Source organism: Teleopsis dalmanni, chromosome X, assembly GCF_002237135.1.
Source record: "Teleopsis dalmanni isolate 2A chromosome X, ASM223713v2, whole genome shotgun sequence".
Classification (NCBI taxonomy): Eukaryota; Metazoa; Arthropoda; class Insecta; order Diptera; family Diopsidae; genus Teleopsis; species Teleopsis dalmanni.
In genome coordinates, this window is record NC_051848.1 from 47,682,523 (window position 1) to 47,707,667 (window position 25,145).

The following is a 25,145-nucleotide window of genomic DNA, read 5'->3' on the forward strand; positions in this document are numbered from 1 at the left end:
CGGAAGAGTATTTTAGTCTATCTCTGAACGCCCGATGATTTAATTTAAGAAGAAAAGTAGAATTTTTAACGAAAACGAAACAGTTATTATATATATACATAAAAGTACGCATAAAAATACATTACAGAGAATTTAGTAAATTGTGTTTATATAATAAAATAATATATATAATTAACCGAAATATATTTATAAAAAAATTGAACCGAAACTGTCAAGCCGTTTGAAAATTATTTAGTATACACATATACATATGAATATGTATATACATATGTGTGTGCAAAAAATTGCAATAAAGTTATTTACTTTTATTTTTAAAAATTTTGTTTGTAAAATTAGTGAAAAACAACGGAAAATGTTGTTAAATTAAAATAAGAACGATACTGTGAATAAACATAAAAAATTAAGTTTTGTTGTTTTTGAATGATCATTGTGTTTTTTTTTGTTTTTTTTTTAAGAGTATACAAATGTTTATAAAAACAACTTAGCAATTACGATCGCAGCGATGAACAGGCAAAGGAATGATTCAAAATGAAATTAAACGGAATTTGAATAATTACATTACATAGTCATAGATATATAAATATTATTAAAATAAAAAAAAAATCAAAAGACATACATAAAAAAAGTGCAAAATATAAATAAATAAACAATTATTAATTATAAACCAGCAGACCCAAATGTTCAACAAATTTAACCATTATTAGTCAGCAAAGCAAATCAACAGTTTTTTTTGTTTTTTGTTCTATTTTTATAAATAAATTTTAGAAAAGTGAATTTGAAATACTGCGGATATTTATGTGTTCAGCGCACATCGGAAACGAATTTATAAAAATGAATTTTAATAATATTCCCCTCTACCAGTTACAGAAGCGGTTTTTACTTAGTACTCTCAAAATAAATTGCTAAGCTATTTTAAAAAAATTTAGATCCGCTATTATGTATTAATGTTAAAACACTACATAGCGGCACTGTCATAATATGTATGTACGTAACTCAGAAGCTATCTGCTCTATGTATGTATATGCATAAATAATATTAAAATCCATAACTAAATCCACTAGCTTACGAAAAGCACAAAGACAAATGGAATAGACATAAAATAACTTAAAATTATTTTGATGTAGGATTAACGGGTGGGCATATGAATGAAACGTACGGAGTATGAAAGTGTGTAATGAGTTTGGCATACGATGACGTATGATTAATAAAAATAATTAAAAGCAAAAGACAGAGCAGAGCGTAAAAGAAAAGTATTAAATGTGAGATATTCAAATTGCTCTCTGCATTCGTTTTGTTTCTATTTGCCTATTTGCCTCGGTTGGTTATGATTACTAGTAGTAATAGGTGATTCATGTGTTATTTCCTCCGTGTTATTACAAATAATTGTCTAAACATTTCTAATAGAATTGATGCAACAGCTTTTGTTTTTTGTTTTTTTTTTGCTTCACTTCCCTTGGTTCCCATACATAATTTTGACATTGAAAATTTTTTACTTATGCAGTAATTAAAGAGTTTGCTTACTTTAGCAAGCAAACCGAACTTAACTAAAATGAAATGGATCATATATGTCAATAATAAGTTATGACATATGTAGGTATTACTAATGTGGAGACACAAAAAGTGCAAAAAAATAGCGATTGTAGTTGGTGACACATGTGACAGCTTTTGCTCTAAAGCAAACACAAATGTTTCTTACTAATCGTTTTTCTTTAAGATTTACACAAGTTTTACTTTATTTATAAATACTATAAATAAACAATATTATTAACAAGATATTAACAGGGTTCTGGTTTAATAGAAACAGAAAATCGCAATTAATTATAAAATAGTAATAAAGATGTGTAGAGTATAAAAACTGCACAATTTTTGCGTGAACATAACTAAATTGTTATGTGTAAACAAAATTAATAATCAAAACAAAAATCAGCTGATTTTGGAAATGATATTAAATGAGAAATCTAAAATATAAATAAAATCCACATTTAAATAAAAAAAAGCCTCGGTTACACGAAAAAATCGAATTGATTATATTGCAATTAACTTGCTATTTGTTTTGAGGTTATCACACTGAAATAAATTACCATTCGGTCATATGATTTTTGTTTACTTTGTTATTTCATGCAAAGACAACAAAAATATATTAAATTAATTACATGAATTATACTAATATATATTTTATATATAAATTTTAATAAATTTAAGCTGTTTCCAATTGATTTTCGCTATTCTAATAATATTTGAAATTTTTCTTATTACATTATAAGAAGTGCTTCCATCAAGACAACATACATATGTTTTATTGTTGAAATCTACACAAAAGTGCGTTCAGTGACTGCCGGCAAGAAAATATTTTAAATAATTTCCTTGAATAACAAATGCAACATTGTTCGATAATTTTAATATATTATTTATTAGTTTTAATGCAAACGAAGATTTGCACAGATTTCTTATATGGAAATAACCGGTCAGATGCCAATTAGCTTACTATTTTCTATTTAACAAATTATTTGCGTTGGCGTAACTAGAGCTTTAACGATTTAAGTATGAAAATGAAAGATAAATCAAGTTAAAATTTTTTAACATCGTAGTTTATTATTGGTTATATTCTTAATAAAATTCTCTTAAAATACAAAATATAAGGTCAATTATATTACTGCCTAAAAAATGAAGATAACGATTATTTAAAATCTATTCACACAATACAAGTAAAAGTAATTTTTATCGTTTGTTTCAGTGCTAGTTTTTAATTAAAATCGACAAAACAGTTGTTTGATCTATAAATAATGTTGGTAATATTAAAAAACTAGACTGAAAATTTTTTACATTAGTGTTTGTAATCATAACAGTTCATTAAATAATAAAAATAAAATTTTAAATTAATATATATATGCAGAAACTGTTTTAAAATATTATTATATTTTTATTTGTTTCTGATTGCAAATTTAAAAACAGCTGAAAAATCTGTTAATGCTGTCATTGTCATTGCAATGTGGGTGTGTTAACATTGTGCAACAAGTGCTGTTCAAATAGACTGTATAAGTTCACTTCACACAAATAGTTAAAGGTTGGGATAAAGTATATTTGTGCAAATTACAACAATGGAGTTTCTATTTTGTTTTCTATCCTTTGCACAACCCATAGAAATGCTCTTAAACTGGACTTACACGAGTGCTTTGTTTGTAATTTTAGCTGTAAAAAATGTTCATTTTGTGTTAAAAACAACAACAATTGACAGCTAAAACTACAAATACGATATTTAAAATTTTCCTTTTGCATTGAAAGCAACAACAATTTACAGCTAAAATTACAAACATGACAGCTAAAATTACCCACATGACAGTTAAAATTACAAAAAAAACTTTCGTGCGAAAGCTGTATAAAGCTGTATACATTATAGCTTAGTGTAGTTAAGAAATATATACTTTTTTAACTACTTCTGCTAACGCGTGGTTTCTCTACATTGGCTGTCAGTTATCTATTTCTATAACACATAATATCTAAACGATGTCATGCTATATATTATAATGCTATTATTTAATTCTTATTGTTTATTCCCATTACACAATATTAAACTATACACTTCACAGATATATAATTATATTACTAGTCTATATCATTACGAAAGTTTATTGACCAGCAATAAATTACCCGCAAAAAAATTTGCTATAGCCGGTTTTGTACTGTTTCTTGTTGTTGTATTAGTATTTTTCTCCACTGATCTAGGGTACGGGGTTAACCCTAGATCAATGTTTCTTAACACAAAATGTGCTGCATAACGGAAAAATATTCAATGTATTTTGCAAAGATCCTTACCTATATTTTTCTTAAAAGTAATATCGCAAAAACAAATATATAAATTGAATATTTGTTAATAAAAAAATTGTTGATAAAACTTTCATAGTAATAATAACAAAACTCCAGAAAAATATGCGAACAAAAAAGTCAAGTACGGCTTTAGATCAGTTGGGTAAGGTGCGCTGATTCTGAGCTTCACATTTGGCAGGACCCGAGTTCGATTCCTGGTACTTGCAGTTTCAAAAATAATTATTTACGAATAATGAAATACAAGAATTATTTCCAAGACCACTGATGATGGGTATTTGGCAATACTCGAAACAGCTGTATGGTCAACCAAAAATTCAATTAATTAAAATAATATAAAAAATAAAATTTTTGTTGTTGTATTTTACTACTGTTCGAAAAAACCTAAATTGAATATATTTATGTATTAAAGTGCATAATAGAAACAAATTAAAATTATGAATTTCTTATTTTTCAAAACATTATAATTATTAATTGTAAGCAGTGGAACATCGTGTCAGATTGAGTGAGGTTCGATTTTTCTTGTTGCAGAAGCGTATACAGTAGTGTGAGATTCATTAAAAACAGTTATAAAATAATAAAAATAGTACATACTAAGATTACCACATTTCTTTTATGATTTCCTTAAGAAAACCATAAAATTTAGGAATTGTGGATATTATCTGAAAAGATTTAATAGTATATAACACTGTAAATTCAATTTTTCAAAATAGTTTAAAAAATTGATATATATATATACAATAACTTGAAACCTTTTGGGGAAATTAATGACATTAAAATTATTAATAAGTTAAATTTTTTAAATCGCGTTTTCATCGTCATAGTGTGATAATATAATACACTATTCTTTACCCATTAAAATAAAATGAGTCATTATTATATTATATATATTCTTTTTGCAATACACCATTTCAAACTAACCAGTAGAACTTAAAAAATATCTCTTATCATTTAAGAACTTAATAATTATATCTTGCTTTTTATCAGAGATACAAATCTCAAGATATCCTTGGGATGACATTTAAGACACGGTTTTCTCACCTTCTTTTTAAGTAAGCACGAAAAATATGGTCTAAAAATTAAGCTATAAACTAAGTTTATTTTATCAATATTTTTTACGAAAATATTCTTATTCTTTAATATTATCTTACTAAGCATTTATTTGACTCAGTTTAAGAACATATTTACTAATATGTATAGGAGTATTTTTAATTGTTTCTAAAAAGTATAACTTATCAACTTATTACAGTTTATGTAAGCAGGTTGGAAGAAAATCTTATAATTATCTATGCTTTATAATTAATTATAATTATAATTTAAGAATAATGCAGAAGACGCATTGATGCGATTGCTATATATCTTGACCAACAACAAATTACGTACTAAAAAATGGCTGAATGCTTTTCTTAACTGAACTGGACTATATCCATAAAAATTTGCTCCCTCTCTTTTGATGGGCCAACTTCCAATCAGCCGTAAATGTAAATAAAAAGCAAAAGAGCAACAATATGTGTTCTCTGTTGTTCTTTTCTATCAAGCAATATCAATCCATTAACAGCAGAATCTCAGGTATATATATATACATTTCAATTAAGACTACTTCAAAAATATTTAAGATTAAATACACATAAATTATCTACGCAATGTAAATTAGTCCTTGTTTGTTTTCTTTTACATTCATTATCTGTGTGTGTGTATCATGTCATTCAATATATTCTTAATTTATTGCAAAAATATTGCTGTAACTTGAATTAGTTTCTATGAAAAATCTTTTTGAGTCACTTTCGCATTTAATATCTGTCAACCTTATTTTAGAGCTAATATAGTCTTTTAAACATAAGTTCACTCGAAAGTTTTGTTTGTAGTTTTAGATGTTGTTTTTAATTTTAGCTGTCAATTCTTGTGGGTTACAATGCAAAATGAAAATTTTTGACAGCTAAAATCACAAACAAAACTCTGGTGTGAATGCAGTATACAACATCTAAAGACATTCGCTATAAGATGCTTTATAACTATATATATTACATATTTACTTATATAGTATAGTTATTTGTTAACGTTCTAATTTTTCGTTAATATTCTAATATATAATTGTTATTGGTTGATATGACTGTTACTTTTGACTTTCTTATGTTGCCACTTGGATGACTTTGATGCGCTTGTTTTACTCATGAGCTTCCATAGTTCTTGTTCACATTGTATTATTAGTACTTGCGTTGTTTGCCATGTTGGTTTGACTTTAAAGCCTCGCTTATACAATATGTGTCGTGTTTTGTCAATTTTGTTTTAGATTAGGTTTTAGCACTTATGTACGGTCTGTTTATCTCGCCTTTTACGGGGGTGACTATTTATATTATGTGTTTAACAATGAAAAACAGTAATTTGTGCAGTCTAGTTCATGAATATAAACTTGTTCAATTATCAGTTCAGATATAGTCATTTAGTGTTTTAGATCAATGATTTATTGCTAATGAAAGTGGTAAGTGGAAAAAAGATATATATTTGAAACAAAATATCTTTACCGTTAATTTTTTCTTGCTGAGAGTGACGCGTCTTTATGACGAAAAGAAACTATTTAAAAGTTAGACGGGTTTGAGTAGCAAAGAAAAGACAAGAACAAAAATTTATTTAATTTATTGAATTTTGATTGACCATACAACGCTGTTTCGAGTATTGCCAAGTACTCATCATCAGTATTCTTAGGAAATATTCAAATTTCTTAATTAGTTTATAGTTCTTATATGATTTGTTGGGACTGCAAGTGTCAGACTTAGAACTCGTGCCTGTCAAATTAGAAGCGGGGACTAATCTCTTGACCTTTAAACCTTTCCATGCGTTTGACTTTTTGATTGTCCTTATATAATATTTTCCTTATATATAATATATAACTATAATATGGTTTCTTATGTTATCTTAAAAAAATGAAAGAATCGCTAACTATTGTCTTACTTATATTCTGATCTCTGAACCACAGTCAACAAACCAATCAACAAAGGTTATAATCTAGTTCATAACCTCTATTGAATGAACAAACTAGTTCAACTAGTTCCTTTATAAACTTCGTACTTTATTTTACGCTTTGTGAAGTGGTTTTATGTTAATAGAAATAAAATGAATAACAGTCAGAGATTGCGAAAAAATAATAAAAGATATTTTATTTCCAGATTTCTATTTTCAGACATTAAATAATCAAGCTGTTTGATTTTTTATTAAAAGTTATATTCTGGGAACAGTTGCTTGTTTGTAAATATATCATAATAATAATTAAAATATTTTATAAATTCAAATATAATTATCTGTTAAGGAAAGCAAACAATTGATAATAAATAAATATATACACGTGAAAAATGTGCTCTGAACATGATTTTTATACGGTCGTAATGGCACAACACCTTTATAAATAATATCTAGACATACATCCATAAACAGCTGTATTACTTTCAAAGTATAATGGTTTTTTTTTTAAATAAGATACATAATTACGCATGTTTTTTTAATTGTTTTTGTCTCTATAGAATATAAAATCGAAAGCATATAAAACGAGCAATTTTTTATTTTGTTAATATAAAACGAGCTAAATTTAGCAATATACGACGAATTCTATATTGAAAGCGGAAGAATTGGATAAGAGGATAAAGCGCACATATTGTATTCAAGGTAAAGTTCAAATTTTAAATAAATAAATATAAGATATCTTATAAAATTTAGCACAATCTGAATTATGTGCCTTAAACTATTACTTTATTTGAATAATTAATAATTCTATTTTTTCTAAACTCAAACATTTTGTTCCACAGAAAAACAAAATAAATTTAAATAACTAAAAGGGTATTCACTTTCTCGCGAGTACCGAACTCGGTAATCGAGTAATACAGTGATAGTGCAACCAACACACTGTAATGCTAGTTCATTACTCAAGCATTTTCTTTGACCAACATCTGCGTTGCACTTTTATTAGTGACTTAACTTGTACTCGCAATAATGAATATTTGTTAAGATAAAATAAATGAACAAAAAAATTAATGCTATTTTTATAATAACCAAATGCTTGACTAATGTAGTAACATTGCAACGGATTACTCGACATGTATTTTGTTGTTACTGCGTTGCACTTTTAATACGTTACTAGGTTAAATATACCGAGCGCGTTACTCGAACTCGTGAACAACACTAATATAAATATACATTTCCACAGTAATCAAGTTTAGGGACGCCACCATATAGTGTAGATTACGTTAGTTCCTGTGGCAGCTTCTCAAATAGCCCTACTCACTTAAATCTTACGGGTCCGTAGTAGTATCACTATTAAACAAGGGACTTTTACTGTTTGTTAATTATTTAATTATTTTGATACTCTAATGTGAGAGAGAGCTAAAGACATATGTGCAAAGAAAGTTCGCTTTGCTGCTGGTTAGAGCTAAGCAGCAGTGGTAGAGTTACTCCTATTTCTTATCTTCTCATCCACAATATCTATAAGAAGATACCTTCAAACGAAAACCATATCTGCCAATCAAACAATAACCGGTTTTACGAATTATGTGGCGCAAGTTGTATTAATCTTTAGGATCGATATATATGCGAAAGAGCTAAAGACATAATTACTAAGAAAGTTCGCTTTGCTGCAGCTGTGGTAGAGTTATTCCTATTTCTTATTTTCTCATTTACAATACCTATAAGAAGAAACCTAAAACCTTTAACCTAAAACCATGTCTGCCAAACAGAAAATAATCGGTTTTACGATTTATCAACCTTAAAAGTTCCCTGAATATTCTCCAAAGCAGAATAAATTCGCTGTTACCAAAACAATATTATAATATGATATAATCAACATAAAATCTTAAAATTTATAACGAAATGGAGCATTCCAAAACTAAATTGATTTATATGAACTTCCTATACAATACTCGTAGTATCTGATATTTTTCATTTTACATAAACGGAGTACAAAGCCGATATCACAGCTCAACTAAGCACTTACATAGGACTATGGATACTAAGCTAAGCTTGGTTTATGGATAAGTAATCTGCTCTAGCCATATACAATATAATAAAATTCTATTTTACATATAAATGCTTTAACTAATATATACCTATACTTAAGAAGTCCTACTTTATGGCTGTTCAAGTTCCAGTAATATTCAAGATCCAAGCAATTTAAAACAAAGTTCTGGGATGAACCGTAAACGAATCTATTTTGGTTTCGTACGCAGTTGTGATCTCCATATTGGTATTAAATCAGTTACCGACAACTGAATTTGATAGATATAAAACTCTTTTGTAAGATATTTGTAGCTCTGGCATAAGCAAAATGATAAACAAGTTTTACGAAATTCGCCAACTTAAGATTCAACAAAACCTTTAATAATTTCGATATATTTATGAATTTATATTTATTTAAAAGATAATTTTATTGTTATTGTTTATTTTTTTAATAAATATTTTTTAATGAAATGTCTTCAATAGTTGATTCTCAAAAGTGAATACGAGAAGACCAATTTCAGACAATTTGTGCTTTGAATTTTTATTATTTTTTATATAATTATATTAATCAGATACAAAAATTTTATCAAATAAAATTTATTTAATATCTAAATGACTAGTTATCTATTTTCGAATAGGGAAGTGAGTCATAGTGAAGAAATTTTTAATTGAAAATATTTATTTGAATAAATTTTTGTGGTGTTTCAAATATCGCCAAATACTTATCATCTGCAGTTTTTGCAAATTCATATTAGATGAACTGTCTTTGGACTGTAAGTGGAAGAAATTGCTATCCTACTGGTAGTTTTGGCTGATGCATTAAACAGGCCTGTTAATATTATGGTATTTTTTCAGACTTCAAAACACAATGATAGAGAATTATGTAATGTATACTTCTAACATCTATCAGAAAGGGGTGTACCCTCATGTTCCTAAAAATATGATATATAAATATATCATATTTATTTAAAATTGCTGCATAGGCTTCAATATCTTTAGAGTCTTTGCTCAACACAAAAAATATTTTGATCATTATTTACATGATCTACAAAAAAAATTGTCATGCATTTTTCAGATGATTTTAGAACCTCTTATGCGTTATTCTAATCGTTTAGTTTTCAGAGTCCCTTTCTAATCTGTGACATACTTTCGTCATTTTCTATGGCAACTGCACATGTCAGTGCATTCAATATAGTGTTAATCTAAAATGGAATTTTGGAATAATGGGATACTAATAATTCCAATTGATGTGGTTACACCAAAAAGCATTTTGTTAACTACTTTAACCGATATATGTAATTTTATTATTGTCAATAACAATTTGTTTATCAATCCTTGTGTTTATAAGTTGACTAGAATACTGGAGTCGAGAATTGCTCGAAGATCGCAATACAGACCGTTGTTTCCAACAATCCATACATTTGCCAGAAAAATTTAAATCTAACTTTTTTTACAAACTGTTTGCAATTGGTATACCTACTGTTGTTTAATGTCCTTTCTTGGGCATTTGTTGATCCAAACAAATAAGATGATAAAGTGTCTGTCTGAGTTGCGAAACTTGTAAATATGTCAAAAGACCATAAACAGAATGTTTTAGATGTTTATCTTTTTCATTTTATGTCTTTAAAACTTGGAACTGCTGCGACAACAGCAACATTAGAAAATCATTAATATTAAGAAAAAGGTAGTGATCTGGTCAATTTAGGATCAGCTACAGACTATGTAGGTAATATTACATAGTTATCTGATCCTACATAGTCATCTGATCCTACATAGGTCAGCGAAACCTGCAGTTCGTTTGTTTATCGGGCGCAGCGAAGAAGTTGTTATGTTAAAAAGGAAGTGAAACTTAGCGTTCGTATCTAACATCTATGTCCGGGATTGCAGAGAAAGCGGTTCCAATATTTATAGAAAAATAGACATTAGATTTTCATAACAACGACATATTTCGGAACAATGGTTAGTGTAGCTCGTCTTCGACTGGCAAATTTAACAGTAACACAATGGGCAGTAAAATGTCGTCAAGTGAAAGTGTTGTTGTTCGTGTTGTTGTTCCTTTTTACCTTATACTGTATTCACATGAGAGTTTTGTTTGTTATTTTAGCTGTCAAAAATTTCCAACAACAATTGACAGTTAAAATTACAAACATGACAGCTGAAATTACAAACAAAACTGTAGTGTGAATTCAGTATTAAGCTAATCTGTTTCATCTCTTCCCACTTCGTTATAATAGTTTTATGCTTTATGTCCATGTGGCGAATTATTATTAATTTTTCAATTTATTTCTCTATATTCGTAACTCATATAAAGTGCCCAATTTTGCGATTATTCGCTGCGTGATCTGTCACAATAATAATTTCCCTGCGGAGAGGCGAAAAGAATACTCCCGCGGTTAGGATTGCCTGTCGTAAGAGGCGACTAAAGTCCCCCAGTGTCAGTCTGACACTTATGCAGGAAGTGTAAATGGTAGTGAAATGGTTGAGTCGGCAACTTGCGACATCTGACCAGAGATGATCCGATCTGGTAATACGGGGGTCAGTGGCCTGCAGCTTCGGCTATACTGACCATTGGTGTTAGCCTCGTAGTGGTTGTTTAAAAAATAAAATGTACGCGGGAAGAATGATTTCGTGTTGGGTTATCATTCATTTGCCGTGAGAGCGTTTAATACTGGGTGCTACAGCAGAGGTTTTAGGTAGGTCTCGCATCTCACCAAGGTGGAAGTTATGACTTACATGAATTTTTTCATTTGTACCGGCGGAATAAGGAAGGCTATTCCAATGGGGCGTTGATTGACGCTTATATTCATACGTGTGTTAAGAGCACCGTGATGTTGAGCCATCAAGGCAGGGAATCACGTAAAATAATTTGAGACTTCTGTCACAATAATAATGCTATACATTTCATTGGTTGTGTCAAAATGATGTTCAATATTAAGAACGAATTTTATCCTTTGAAAACAAATGTCAAATTCTCTCAGTTTGTGCTTTGCTATAGATTTTTACTATAGCTGTATTCAATTATATGAGAGTTTCGTTATCGTATAGTGGCTGTATTGTGTGTGAAGTCCTACAACTATATTATGCAGCTGATAATCGTAGAATTAGGAAAAGTTGGAGATTGTTCCAACTTAAACTTATACATTGTGTTTATATTAACATGACTTTTATAATTCAAAATATATAATATTTCTGATACTAATATATGTAATTATATATAATATATATGATTTTTATAATTCATAATATGTAACATTTTTGACACTAATATATATAATCTTTCTTTTTTTTTTTGCAGACGAACTTATAAAAATTTTATTACAATATTAGCAATTGTTATTGCATATAAAAAATAAAAAAAAACTAATTAGATTTTTAATGCAAAAAAATTTGTGATATATATTAATATAATCCCAATTAGTATATTTTGATAAACGTCGATCTAACTAAGCAAAATTAAAGTATTTTAAAACTTCTCATATCAGTGAAGAACTAATTCAAATATAAAATTTGAAGTAAAAAATAAAAAAATGTTTTAAAACAATCTCTTAGTGAAACCAAAGAATTTCAATTGAAATAAACAGTAACTTTAAGAAAAGAATTTTAAACTCGAACTTACAAGTAAATAAAAATAAATAAGTTTCATATATAAAAAAAAAAGTAATAAGCAAAACTTCATATGACAAAGAACATGGAGCAACCACAACAACAAGTAAATACAAATAATAATAGTACACCGCATGCCAATGGAAATAAGAACACCAGCACACATGGTAGTAATTTGAACGATGGCCGCAAATTTCGAAAATCTCCTGATTTCCAGCCCCAAAATAATACAATTCCTGCAGCCATAACACGCGAACGAAGCTTTGTCCGAACCTCAAATCAGCAGGTTTGTATATGACTTTAATTTACTTCACCTAACATATAATTAATTAATTAATAACTGATTAATAACTGAAGTCCTTATTTCAAACTTCTTTAAAGTTTTGATTAACATTGAACATTTTTTTTACTTAATTTTATTATAATTATTTTTCTTGTACGTTTAACTGTCACTTTGCGCCTACTGTTATTACACATTGTGATTTATAAAATCTATTGTGCTAGCACTGGAGATAATCTCCGAAATTACCCTGGATAAAATTCGTCTTCAGACAAACCTCATAATGTCCCCAGGCATCGCTCGTTCAATGGACGTTGTATAAAGATGAGCGGAGATCTTACTTTGCATTTCACAGAATCTGTAGGTGTTAATATGGTTTGGTCCCATATTTGAAAGGTCGTAGTTAACACGGGTATATCAAGTAAGAAAATTAGAGAGACATTTGGTATTGACTCAACAAAGCTGTTTAGAGTGTCTTAGATCTTTACAGTGGGTTCAGGCCTTCTCACACAGCTTGTAATTTATGTTTCTAAGTACTGATACAGTTCGACAATAGAATATTTCCCAAAAAGGTTCTTAGAGTTCTCTGAAGAGATTTAAAGCACATACCTTTGCAAACATGTCAGTTGTTTCCTTACTGTCGATATTTAAGTGAATATTTTCGGAAATTTTTGATATTAATTAAAATTAATTATTTTTATTTTATTTATTTATAAACATTTACAATTTTTAACAATTTTAGAATATCAATAAGCGACGTAGCTTAGCTCTTAATATTCAACCAAGTGGCAATCAACAAGGCCAGATGAGAGGAAAACCAGCAATGGATATATATCGACCTCCGAGTAAGTTACATCCATATATATATATGACATGTATTCTTTCAAATGCATTTTTGTTTTCTACTAACTAATTACACTTTTAAAATAATAATTAATATCAGTCTTAAAAGCCTTATGAATGGTTTTTTATAAATTCTAAATACTAATGTTCAGTTCAATAATAATAGATAGAATGAAGTTTATGAAGCTTTCAAAAAATAAAATCCATAAGAAATAAAAGTAGAGTAACAAACTTAAAATGATATAAGAGAAAATATTCTGAATTGCTCTAAAGATCGGTGAAATATATCAGTATAATTTTTTCGTAATAATAAGTTAATAAATTTATTTATTATAACTTAATAATAAATATTTTTTGGCTTCGATAAGGTTCGTTGGATTAGTAGGCCTCATTTTACAATTAAATTTAAGCTAGACAAACGGCTATCACGACTTGATAGTTCTGGATATGCGCGCCGAAGTCTAAAGAAATATTTCAAGTCTAAAAAAAATATTTAAAAATTACATACTGTGAAGAACGGGTTTGTCTACAGGGCGGTCACTCTTTGACGCAATTGTGTTGAATGTGAATTGAATGTTTAAATCTTACATCTGTAATCCACCAGAACTGTGGTTGGTTGGTTGGTTGGTTGCAGTGGCAGGTCATAAGATAACTTCAAATGTACCTCAATTAGCGATTTTTCGCCGTTTTGTTACCACATTCCTCGCAAGAACCCTAGTATAGAAGAGTAGAGACTAAATCCATCCCACCGAATTTAGGTAATTTAACAGGTCTTTCATCCTTACCATTGAGCAGTCTGATAAACTATCACAAAAGTATTTTCCTAAAAACCTATATCTTCTGGATGCTAGAGCTGGGCATTCACAGAGAAAATGTATTATTGTTTCTTTCTCCCGCGGGTTTCCACAACTTCTGCAGTGAGAGTTATGGGGAATACGCAGTTTCTCTGCGTGAGTTCCTAACCACCAATGACCGGTAAGAACCGCAATAAGCCTTGCAGTGTTTACGCGATCTTTTTTGATGAGTTCCAGAGATTTATTTTTATTATAAGTGGGCCACGTTAACCTGGAAGTTGCACATGACCTTAGTGCTTTCCATCTGTTATTGGCGAGTTGCAGAAAGTAAAGAAAGGTACTTCTTTTGATGGTCTCCAGGGTAATATAGACTGATACCGCCAGTGACGCATCTAGGGAGGCACCAGAGCGGGCTAAACTATCAGCTTTCTCATTCCCTACGATGTTCCTATGCCCAGGAACCCAGATGAGTGTGATATCGGCCAACCGGTTTAGCTCGTCGATTGCTTCTCTACATTCTTTTACTATTTTTGATTTTGTTATAAAGGATTCAAGAGCTTTAATTGCTGCCTGGCTGTCAATAAAAAAGAACTGTGGTTATTCATTATGGAATTACACAAAACGATGTAGACATTGTAACTTATTTTGTTAAATAGAGAAGTTCCATTCAATTTGATTTGTTTAATGAAATATCTGTTAGAGAAATACTAGCAATGTTGATAAATATGTCCGAGGACCAGGCTATGTCATAAAAAATGTTAATAAGTGGTATAAATAGTTCGTATATGGCAGAAAAATCAAGGAAATTAGAATCAAAAAATCACCGGTTTATAAAGAGTAAAGAGTAAAATTTCGTTTGGTGCCAATATAAACTAGCTTTTTTTTTTGGAAAAGGGGCATCGCATTGTGTCTATTAAACAATGCTTTTTGAACATCAGGATGCGATAAAGAGTAGTAGGGAATAGTATTTCGAACAATTATAAGCAATTGCACCTCATTTATTGATCACAGTCTAAAATTCGTTGATAATAGCTTTTTTTAATTCAAATAAACGTTGTTTTGATATAACACATAATATTATACGCATAGTAAGACATCTTCTATGGAAGAAGAACTCACTTTCTTCATTTAAAAGCAGTAATCGAAATAAAATTCAAATCTTTGCGAATTGGATTTAAGTACTTAATTTGCAGAATATTAGCGTTATTTAAATAATTAATAATTAGTTAAATATGAGTTTATTTTTGGGTCGAACTCATTATCAGAGTCGAACTCATTATTAGCACCCCAATAATTAATGTGGTGGTGTATATTCCTGCAACGATAACTATTTACCTGATTCGAAAGCATCATTTTTTTTAATTGTTAACATTTTTAACATGTCTTTGCAATGATGATCTCTCTAGTCTTTTTGATCGATTGATTGGGACATCTATAACTTTTTTAGCACATTGTACGTTTCTATGTCACATTTGCTTAACCTAAATGTTCCAATCACATTTTAATGTTCGCTCTTTATTCTATGTTGTTCTTTGCAATTGACGTATGTTACATAAAGTGACATGACAAATATTTCGTTCTTTATATAAGATGAAGTTCTGATGAAGTTCTTAAATAAAGAATGATATATTTGCGAATATCTCTCATTTACATACCATCATTCGTTCATAGAATGCGGTGAGTTAACAATTCTTATCGGTGCTAACATAGACTGTCTAGATGAGCCATCACTATATGCCTGCACCTTAAAAAGGACATACCAGTTTTATTGTGTCTAATTTATTTTTCTTGATATATATCAGTGGTTCGTTTTTATGATTTATTAGAAAACTTCTCTGCAACAAGTATAATGTTTCGTTTTCTACAACAATTTCTCTACTAACGAATATGTGCTTGGTTCCTAACTTTTTATATTCACCTCAGTTTGGCGAGATAGCAAGTTGGGCAAGATATCCTATCCGATATATGTATGTTATTGCTTTTGAGTTACCAGAAGGTACAACAATATGTTTTTAAATGCATTCATTATAATATATCGATAATTTAACATTTTTTGTTATAATAATGTAAATACCATATATAGAAAGTTTTTTTTTTTTAAATTAATTTCTATTAATTTAATTTTTATAACTGTCGTACATTGATGATTTTATTATTAATTTGATATATATCTATAAACACATTGCAAAAGAATGGAAATATATTTTTATAAATTAAATTAATTTTTATTCATATTTTTGATTTTACTTTGCATTTTTTAATTAATTATACATATTTACTTTAAATATATTTTTAAAGTATAAATAGATTCACAATTCATAATTGCTATTGTTAACTTTCTCAATAAAAATAGGTGTAGTACAAAGAAATCTATTATTTTTGCATAAAATTAAAGGCTTATTTAGAGTGATCCGATTTAGGTCAAATATGCGCCGTTTTGTCCATAACTTGTTGCCATTTTGAAAGTAATTTCATTATGCCTTTCTCATAGAACTTTTCGTCCCTGTTGGCAAGAAATTGAGATAGTTGATTTTTACAAGCCTCTCTTGAAGCAAATTTTTTACCAGAAAAATGATTTGTCATGGACAGCAACAGATGACAATCACTTGGTGCCAGCTTTGGACTATAAGATAAATGTATAAGATATTCTCAACCAAGCTCCCGGAGCTTTTGGCGAGTCATTGTCAATGTGTGTGGTTTGACATTATCCTGACGGAACACAATTTCTCTCCTATTGCCCAAAGCTGCCCAGCCAGGTTTCTAGCCAGGGTGATTGATTCCTTCAGACGGTCCAATTATTGACAGCAAAGTTTAAGGTCTGAGTTAAGAGTTTCACCATAGGAGAGCAGCTTATAGTAGATTATTCCCTGCCAATACCATCAAACACACAGCAAAATCTTCTTGGCCGTTTTCACTTGATGTTCTCATAAGTGATCCGCTTTTCATCACCAGTCGCCAACTACTTCAGAAATAAATCGATTTCGTTGCGATTCGGCAGAGACTTGTAGATGTAAATTCGGTTTATAAGGTTCTTTTGCATTAACTCGTGTGGCATCCAATCATCGTGTTGTTTCATTGTATCCAGCCTTATTCAAATGATTCCAAACTGTTTTTTGTGCATTCTTACATGACGGTCGGTTGTCGGAGTCGACAATTCCCATGATTTTATCGACATTTTCGACAATTGTTCACTTTTAGAATTTTGCAATTATTGTAATGAAATTTATCATGAGATTAACAAAGGTTAATATAATCTGAAGTGCTACTTAAGTTAAAAGCATTGTATTTTTTATATGAAGATATGGCAAAAAAATTAAATGTATAATTACTAAGTAAATATTTAACTAACAATTCGATTCAAGTTTCGAATGCTAATTTAATTCTGTAACAATATTAGTATCTGCTTAATTTCTCTCATCTAAGCACTTCTGCATCTGCTTTATTTTATTTTGTATAAAGTATAATGTTATATAATTTTATTAGTTATAACAATACTGAATTACGATAATCGACTATATATGCACGATATATATATATATGACTTGTGTGTTCTTAATATGACACTGCATTCAGTAAAATTTTTTATAAATTATTAGTAATTTTGCAGAGAATATTGTTAACATGCCACTTAAAAAAGTCTTCTAAATTAATATTTCCTGATTGAAGATATGTTATCTTTTTTTTTCTTTTGTTAAAAACTGCATCTGTTCCAAATAAATCCAACAACAATCACGTACTCATAAATTTGTATTTAAACCAAAATTATTCGCAATTGTTGCAATGTCTCGTCCAAATAAAAAATAAATGACAAAAAAAGACGTACGCAATGAAGGTTTGAGCACAACGAACAAGTTGAATGTTCATGCTCAGGAATTTACAATGATGACAACGCCGCCGGGAGATCCAATAAATCATCGGTAACTGCTTAAATTTAATTAATTTGATCATTTGATTTTCATTTGCAGAACTAAACTACAATCTTCAACATTCTTCTAGTTCATCAGTAGTCTTTCCGGTATCTTCATCGGCTGGATTAATACCGCAATCAAAATCATCGGGCAGTTTAAATCAGCAAGTACAATTTATACCTGGAACAATACTGAATCGGCGACAAGCGCTCTCACTTGGCGGTATGACTTTGACTGGTCCTATAAATGCAAAAGCTCATCCTTTGGGACATCGTCCTATACTTGTAACACATTCACATCCCATGCAGCTTAGTCATGGTGTTGCGGTTTCACAAGTGCCATTGATTAATTCTCCATCAAGTGGTAACATCTTAAATGTAAGTTCCATTTCTCACATTAAATTGCTTTAGTTAATTAGAACTATATTTAATTTAGCAAACTGCGAATACAAATCGTGTAAAATTTGCAGTAGAACCACAAAAAGTACACAAAACACAAAATCATTTGAAGCATATGAACAACATTAATCACAATTATCATCACCAAGGGAATCAACAACAGCAGCATATGATTCCCAATAATTGTGTAGTTAATGGAAATTTGGATCCATACGGTGCCATTAATATAAATCCTTTGCAACGCTCTAAGTCCCTCTCATCTGCTGATGCACTCACGCGAGGAATAGCTGGTTTGGGACTTGCATTGGGAAATGAAATTACTGACATTGGACAATTTTCACCCGAAATACAGACGCTTATTGACACAGCTTTAGATGATCCAAATAAATTGAATTCTCGCTGTCTAATGGAGCTCACATCGCATTTTATTAAGCGTACAGTTGAGGGAAGGAGGTATGCTTTGCCGATTTCAAGATTATGCCTTAATATTATAGCTAAGGAACAAAAGGAAACATTTTTAGAGGCATTGTTAAATACGTGCCGACAATGGTATCAGGAACGCGAAAAGGTACTTATATATTGCATAAGTAATTACAAAATATATGACGATATACAGTAACCCTACAATTATTACAAAAATATTAACATACACAACATATTATGTATTATATATTTTATATTGTATAAATTATATATTATATAAATAATATATTATATTTTATATAAATTATATATTATATATTTTATATTATATAAATTATATATTATATACTATATGCTATATATTATATATTATATTTTATATATTATATATTACATATTGTATATTATATGATGTATAATATATTATATATTATGTTTATATTATATATAAACATTATATTGGTCGTGCCCCATGACCGTACAGAAGCAGACGTAGGATGATTAATTTATAGATTATAAGTTTTATTGGTTTAAAAAGAATCTAATATAATATTTGCCTACTGAGCCCTAAGGTACACTTATTGGCAATAGTAATTCTTCATCTGATCTTTTGGTTGATATTATTCTTGTTAGTTACATCAGATAGTTGTTATTTTTGTAACCCACGGAGAGTGATCTATCAAGCAAATTACAAAGAAGTTAAGTTAAGATGTAAGTAGGTGATGGTAGTGTGAAAGGGGAGTGGATTGAAAGAATTACAAAGCGTTAAACGTAGGTTTAAAGATTTGGATGGGCTAAGACGAGCGAATTGTTTAGGAGTAATTATAGATTGGGGATAGGTGAATCTTAATTGAAGTCAATCTGAGAAAGTCAAAACGGAGAAAGTTCACTTTAATGCAGCGTGTCTAAAAATCGATGGAACTCACGTTAGTGTGTGTCCGTGTAGTCGTTGTTGTTGTATGTGATTTTCCACGATATTCACAGAGATATTCACAATAATTTTATCTCAATTATGGTATACATCGAGATACACAACAAACTTTTATGGTTTTTTGTGAATATACTTAAGTGGGTTATCATGATTCAGTATATAAACATGCTGATGATTATAGTTAAAGTTTTGAGTTTGTATTAAAATATCGACTACAAACATTGTTTAAACGTAATTCATGTATTGATTACGAACTTTTGGACTTAAGTAACAACCTTCTGTAGAAGCAAGCTAATTTTAAAGAACAAGCACATTTTAATAACATAGTATAATAATTGCTTAATATTAATTTCATATTTTTGTCTTATACTAATGAACATTTCTTTTTATCTATAAAAGTTACTCTATGCGATCCAAGGTATGAAGTCACCATCACGTGTACGTTTCACTGCTTTTATGGCATTTCTAACTGAAATGTTTTGCCAGTTAAAGCGTCGTCAACTACAATTGCGGACTCAATGCGAAGGTGCTTCACCTCCACTAGTGCTATTGACTCTACTTTCGAAATGCTGCGAGAGTTGCGTCAAACCACCAGTTAGATCACTATCTGAGGTAAGGTTTATTACTTACTTAATCCCATAACTCGTCAAATCGTGTGTTTAACTCATTAATTTCAGATTGAATGCCTCTTCTATGTGTTAACTTGTATCGGACAGGACATGGAAGTACAATTACCCCAGCAATTGGAAACTTTATTGTCACTGGTGCGTGATGCCTTCTTGAATTCAAATGATTCGGCTCCATCTATACGACGTACACTGTTGCAATTGATAGAATTGCAGGCATCACATTGGCAATTAGCTGGTAATACTGTCTTGTACTATTATCCCTCAGCAAAATAGATGCCTTCCAACATCTGCATCATTATAGATGAGACAAAGAAAAAACGCCTAGTTAACTATAATTCAGTGATGAATTATTCTGAGTTTTAAGCTTAGCTTTGAATAATTGTCTATAGACGAATGAAAAAACGCAAGACATACATATTTATATTTATATATTTTTGGCGATATAAATCATATACATAGGTGCATCAAATACATATTATGTGAATGTTATTAATTTTACATTATTATTTTTTGTGTGGCTTTGTAGATTATTTATTATACTCAATATTTCCTAAAAAGGAGTAAGTTATTATAATATACTATGAATAATTACATTTAAATTAAATTAATGTGAGCAAAATTGATATTAAGTTAAGAACGCATTTATTTAATTAGAGATATGTTGGCACAAAGATATTGATCTTAGTTAAGATAAAAAACTCAAAATATTTTACGTTACTATTGTCGTTCTTTATTGACTCTTAAATTTTGATACAAGATAATAATTTTTTATTTATTTAAATAATAACAATCGTTTTTAATATTTATATTCAAATTTGAAACACTTACTAACCAGTATAAAGTTGCGATTATTTCCTAAATATTGCAAAACCTTTTAACTGAAATGATACACTTCATTTAGGTTCTAGCAGTGGTAGGGTCTATGTCCCTCAGCCACTCGTAAACAAATACGACTAAATGTCGTTCGTCACATGTAGAAACTCAAATAGGAGATCTATTGTATGGCTAACAGCAACAATATCAACACAATATAGTTGACTTATTTACCCTTTAAATAATTAACTTAATTATCATTTTCAATTAATAATTTTGTAGTATATAACAGCTACTTTTAAAGCTCGAACATTTTATAAAGTTTTCTTTATAAATGAAAATCAGTTAAAAAATCAACACAAAAAAATGTATTTCATACTCTAAGCTAGTCAAGGATATTAATTAAAACAATAATTAATTACATAATACAATATATATATTAAAAAAATTATTATTTACTATTTAAATATATACACAATATAATATTTATACACAATATTTTATAATAAAGATCAAAGCATACTAACATGCAGTACCCAGTATAAATTGCACGAAAGATTATTTCAAATTTTCATATAATTTTTAAAACATGTCTTCAGTTTTAAGAGAGGAATTATCTATTTCATTATCCCGATTTGCCAATGACTATTTCAGTCACTGTTATCTAAGGTATGTTATGGCATTTTCGATTGGTAAACCTAGGGTAACTTTATCAATCTAGATTTACTTTTAGTGTGATGTTCATTTTCAATTGATGAATCTGTATAACACTCGAGATTAATGTATAACACTCGGAATTAATTTATAACACTTCAAATATTTTGCCAGAGTAACAAGATTACCCTGAAACGAACAGCTGTTCTATATGATTTGACGAATAAAAACGTGATTTGTTTCCGTTTGTGCTCAATTTGTTTGTTTATGTATTTGACTGTCCTTTTGAAAAAAGGTATAAAGGTATATGAAGATACATTTTTCAACTTACCAATTGCAAAAATGGTAAATAAATGTAGAGTAAATCTAGATTGAATCCAAATATAACAATTGAAAATGCCATTATATTCAGCTTACTATATGTTTGCAATTTGACAGTACGGATCGTTAACAATCGCTTAACGTGTTCAATTGTCAAAATCTACTCCAAAAATAGTGACGATTCTTCGCATCCAGTTTTCTTTAGTACCGATGAATTTTTTGGAAAATGACGAAAGTATGATGATACAATTCTCCTGGGTATATTTATATGATTACGAACTCTTTTGGGTCTGGCTTCAATAAACAAGCAAGATCAAACAGTTTGGCATCATTGAACATCATTTTGTAAGGCTAAACAAAAAATTGAGCTTATACGGAAAATCCTTACACTGTCAAACTTGTGAAAACGAATATCCAATAAGTTATGGCTCAGCTAATTTGGGCTATGTGCCAGTAACCTATAAAAATTCTTTCAAAAAGATTCAGTATTGTGAGATTTACCGTCGAGGACATTTTAATCTTCTTCTTCTTCTTTCTTATAGAATTAAATCCTGTTTTGTCATAACAATTGAATATATATATCCAATTTATAGAAAATTATGATATTAAACTATTGTGTTTCTGTAGAGCCAGATATTCAACGTTTACGCCATCTCTTCGGTGGTTGACCGGGTAGTCTCTCAACTGTTGGTTTTTCTACCATTGGAATCTTGGCCAGAATCTTGACTGTCCCGAGATTGTTAGGGACTTCGTTTTCGAGATGAATATATTCATATTATGTTTGTCTGCTGCCTTTTCAAACGCCCATAAGAGTCTACTTTTATTTCATTTTTTAGCTTGTACTCTCTGGCCACATCTTTCACTTCTGCAATAATCTCATTCATGATAAGATTAAACAAAACAGGGCTTAAACTGTCGCTAGATATCTCGTTATTTGTTCTGATGGTTGTTGTATTATCGGTGTTGTGATTTTTAACAGCGATTATAAATTGATTGTCAACGTTCCGCTTTTATAAGACAGTTACTACGTGTTTCAAGAGAACTCTATAGAAATGTTGACATGATGTATTCAATAGCTTTTTCAATTATTTGTCGAAGTATGAATATAGCATCAGTAGTAGATTTATTCTTTCTAAAGCCTTGTTGTTCCGCAGATATGCCAGTGTCTGCGATGGTGTTAGATAGTATTTTTGTAAATAGTTTTTGGATTTTAAGAATCCAAGAAAAATGTGCAACACAAATCGCTTAAACTAAAGTTACTGGGATTTCAGTACCCTTGATAGTACTGCACTAACCCAGAAGAGAAAATTAAAACCATTGTAACCATAGCGCTATGATCTGTGGAGAAAGTTATAATTGTTTTGCTTATAAGCATGGAAACCATGTTTGCAGCCGGATCTGTACAGACATCTCTGTAGTAACCATAGAACTATAGATAACACAAAGCCGCTAAGGTTGAATCCGATACTCTCAACAGTAGCATGTAAATGCAAGAAAATTAGAGTAAAAAAAGCTGTAAGCTAAGAGTAGTTTTTTTGTGGGTAACTTGTTACCTTTTCAATATAGTCCGGTTACATATTTACTCGGTAATTATGCAAAAGCAGAACTTACAATTGTGATTGTCGCTGATTTGTAGTTTTACCAGGAACATTATTAGGCGTTTAGAAATAAAATTAGTTAGTGGAAGATGTGTGCGAATTGTACTGATTAAAATAACTGCAACAATCACGTCATAAGTATATATGAAATTGCCTATTTGGGTATGATGAAGAAAAACTACTACATATTTCAGCAAAGAAGTTTGTCGACAAAAAACAACAAATAGTTTTGGTTATTGAGTCTCATATGAAAGCTGTATTGATCTTGAGAATAAAATAAGTATAGTATATATGTGATATCATGGATCTGTTAGGTTGGAGCAATGGAAACAGTTTCAAAAGAAGAATTTTTGGAATATGTTTAATGGGTATGTTCAACTTGAATGACATAGAATATCAAAATAGAATAATGGGAACTTGGCGTTATCTTTAGAATGAAATAAGAATAATTTATGCTTTAAGTACGATAAATTCAAAAAACTTTTTTTAATTTATTTTTTATAAAATTTTGTCTTTGTTCTCAATTTTAATTATATTTTAAATTATGTATAATTTTATTAAAAATAACCCCATAAATTTTCTGATAAACCGAAAAATATATATAAAAAATCAATCACTTATAATTTCAGTTCTGTGCCCTCATATAATAAACAATAATATAAAAAATAAAAGTGCTATAATAAATCACTTTCAAACTTCACAATGAAATGAAAATTGAAACTCGAATTTTAAAATATATGAATTTAAAGAGGAGAAAAACTAAAATCAAGGAAAACTCTTAACGGTCTCTAAGAGGGCCTCTGTTCCCTACGCCTGAATTGTAAAAGAAATTGATATAACACAGACTGTTACAATACAAGAAAAAACTTATATCTACATTCTAAGAATTTTTTCCAACACTGCCAAAAATAATTGTCTTAGGTGGATAAGTTCAAAAAGTGCGTGTGCAACCGATTTGCAGGACAGTTTTAGTGCATTTAAAGCACAAAATGATTGAGTTCTGTTGCTATATTTTTGTAGCTTTACAGAAAATATGATACTGAAACCTTTAAAAGGTTTCTTAGTTTAAACAGATCTGAATTCAGATTAGTGTCTGGCTTCGTAATTGAAGATGGTTCTGTTGACTATTACTTCTCAAAGTTTGGACT

At 29.4% G+C, this 25,145-nt stretch overlaps 1 protein-coding gene across 2 annotated transcripts; it reads left to right on the forward strand.

Moving 5' to 3' along the window:
• On the forward strand, positions 1-21,135 carry LOC119687431. 2 transcript variants are annotated; one of them, XM_038101742.1, is made up of 9 exons: positions 1-104; positions 7,338-7,479; positions 12,098-12,691; positions 13,428-13,530; positions 18,140-18,239; positions 18,319-18,607; positions 18,666-19,196; positions 20,382-20,594; positions 20,660-21,135. In XM_038101742.1, the coding sequence occupies exons 3-9, from the start codon at positions 12,479-12,481 to the stop codon at positions 20,882-20,884; spliced, it is 1,674 nt and encodes a 557-aa protein (XP_037957670.1). In that variant the 5' UTR covers positions 1-104; positions 7,338-7,479; positions 12,098-12,478; the 3' UTR covers positions 20,885-21,135. The 2 variants fall into 2 exon arrangements, with proteins under 2 accessions (XP_037957670.1, XP_037957671.1); XM_038101743.1 differs by lacking the exon at positions 18,140-18,239 and having other exon boundaries at positions 2-104; positions 18,288-18,607; positions 20,660-21,133.
• Positions 21,136-25,145: the final 4,010 nt, after the last annotated feature.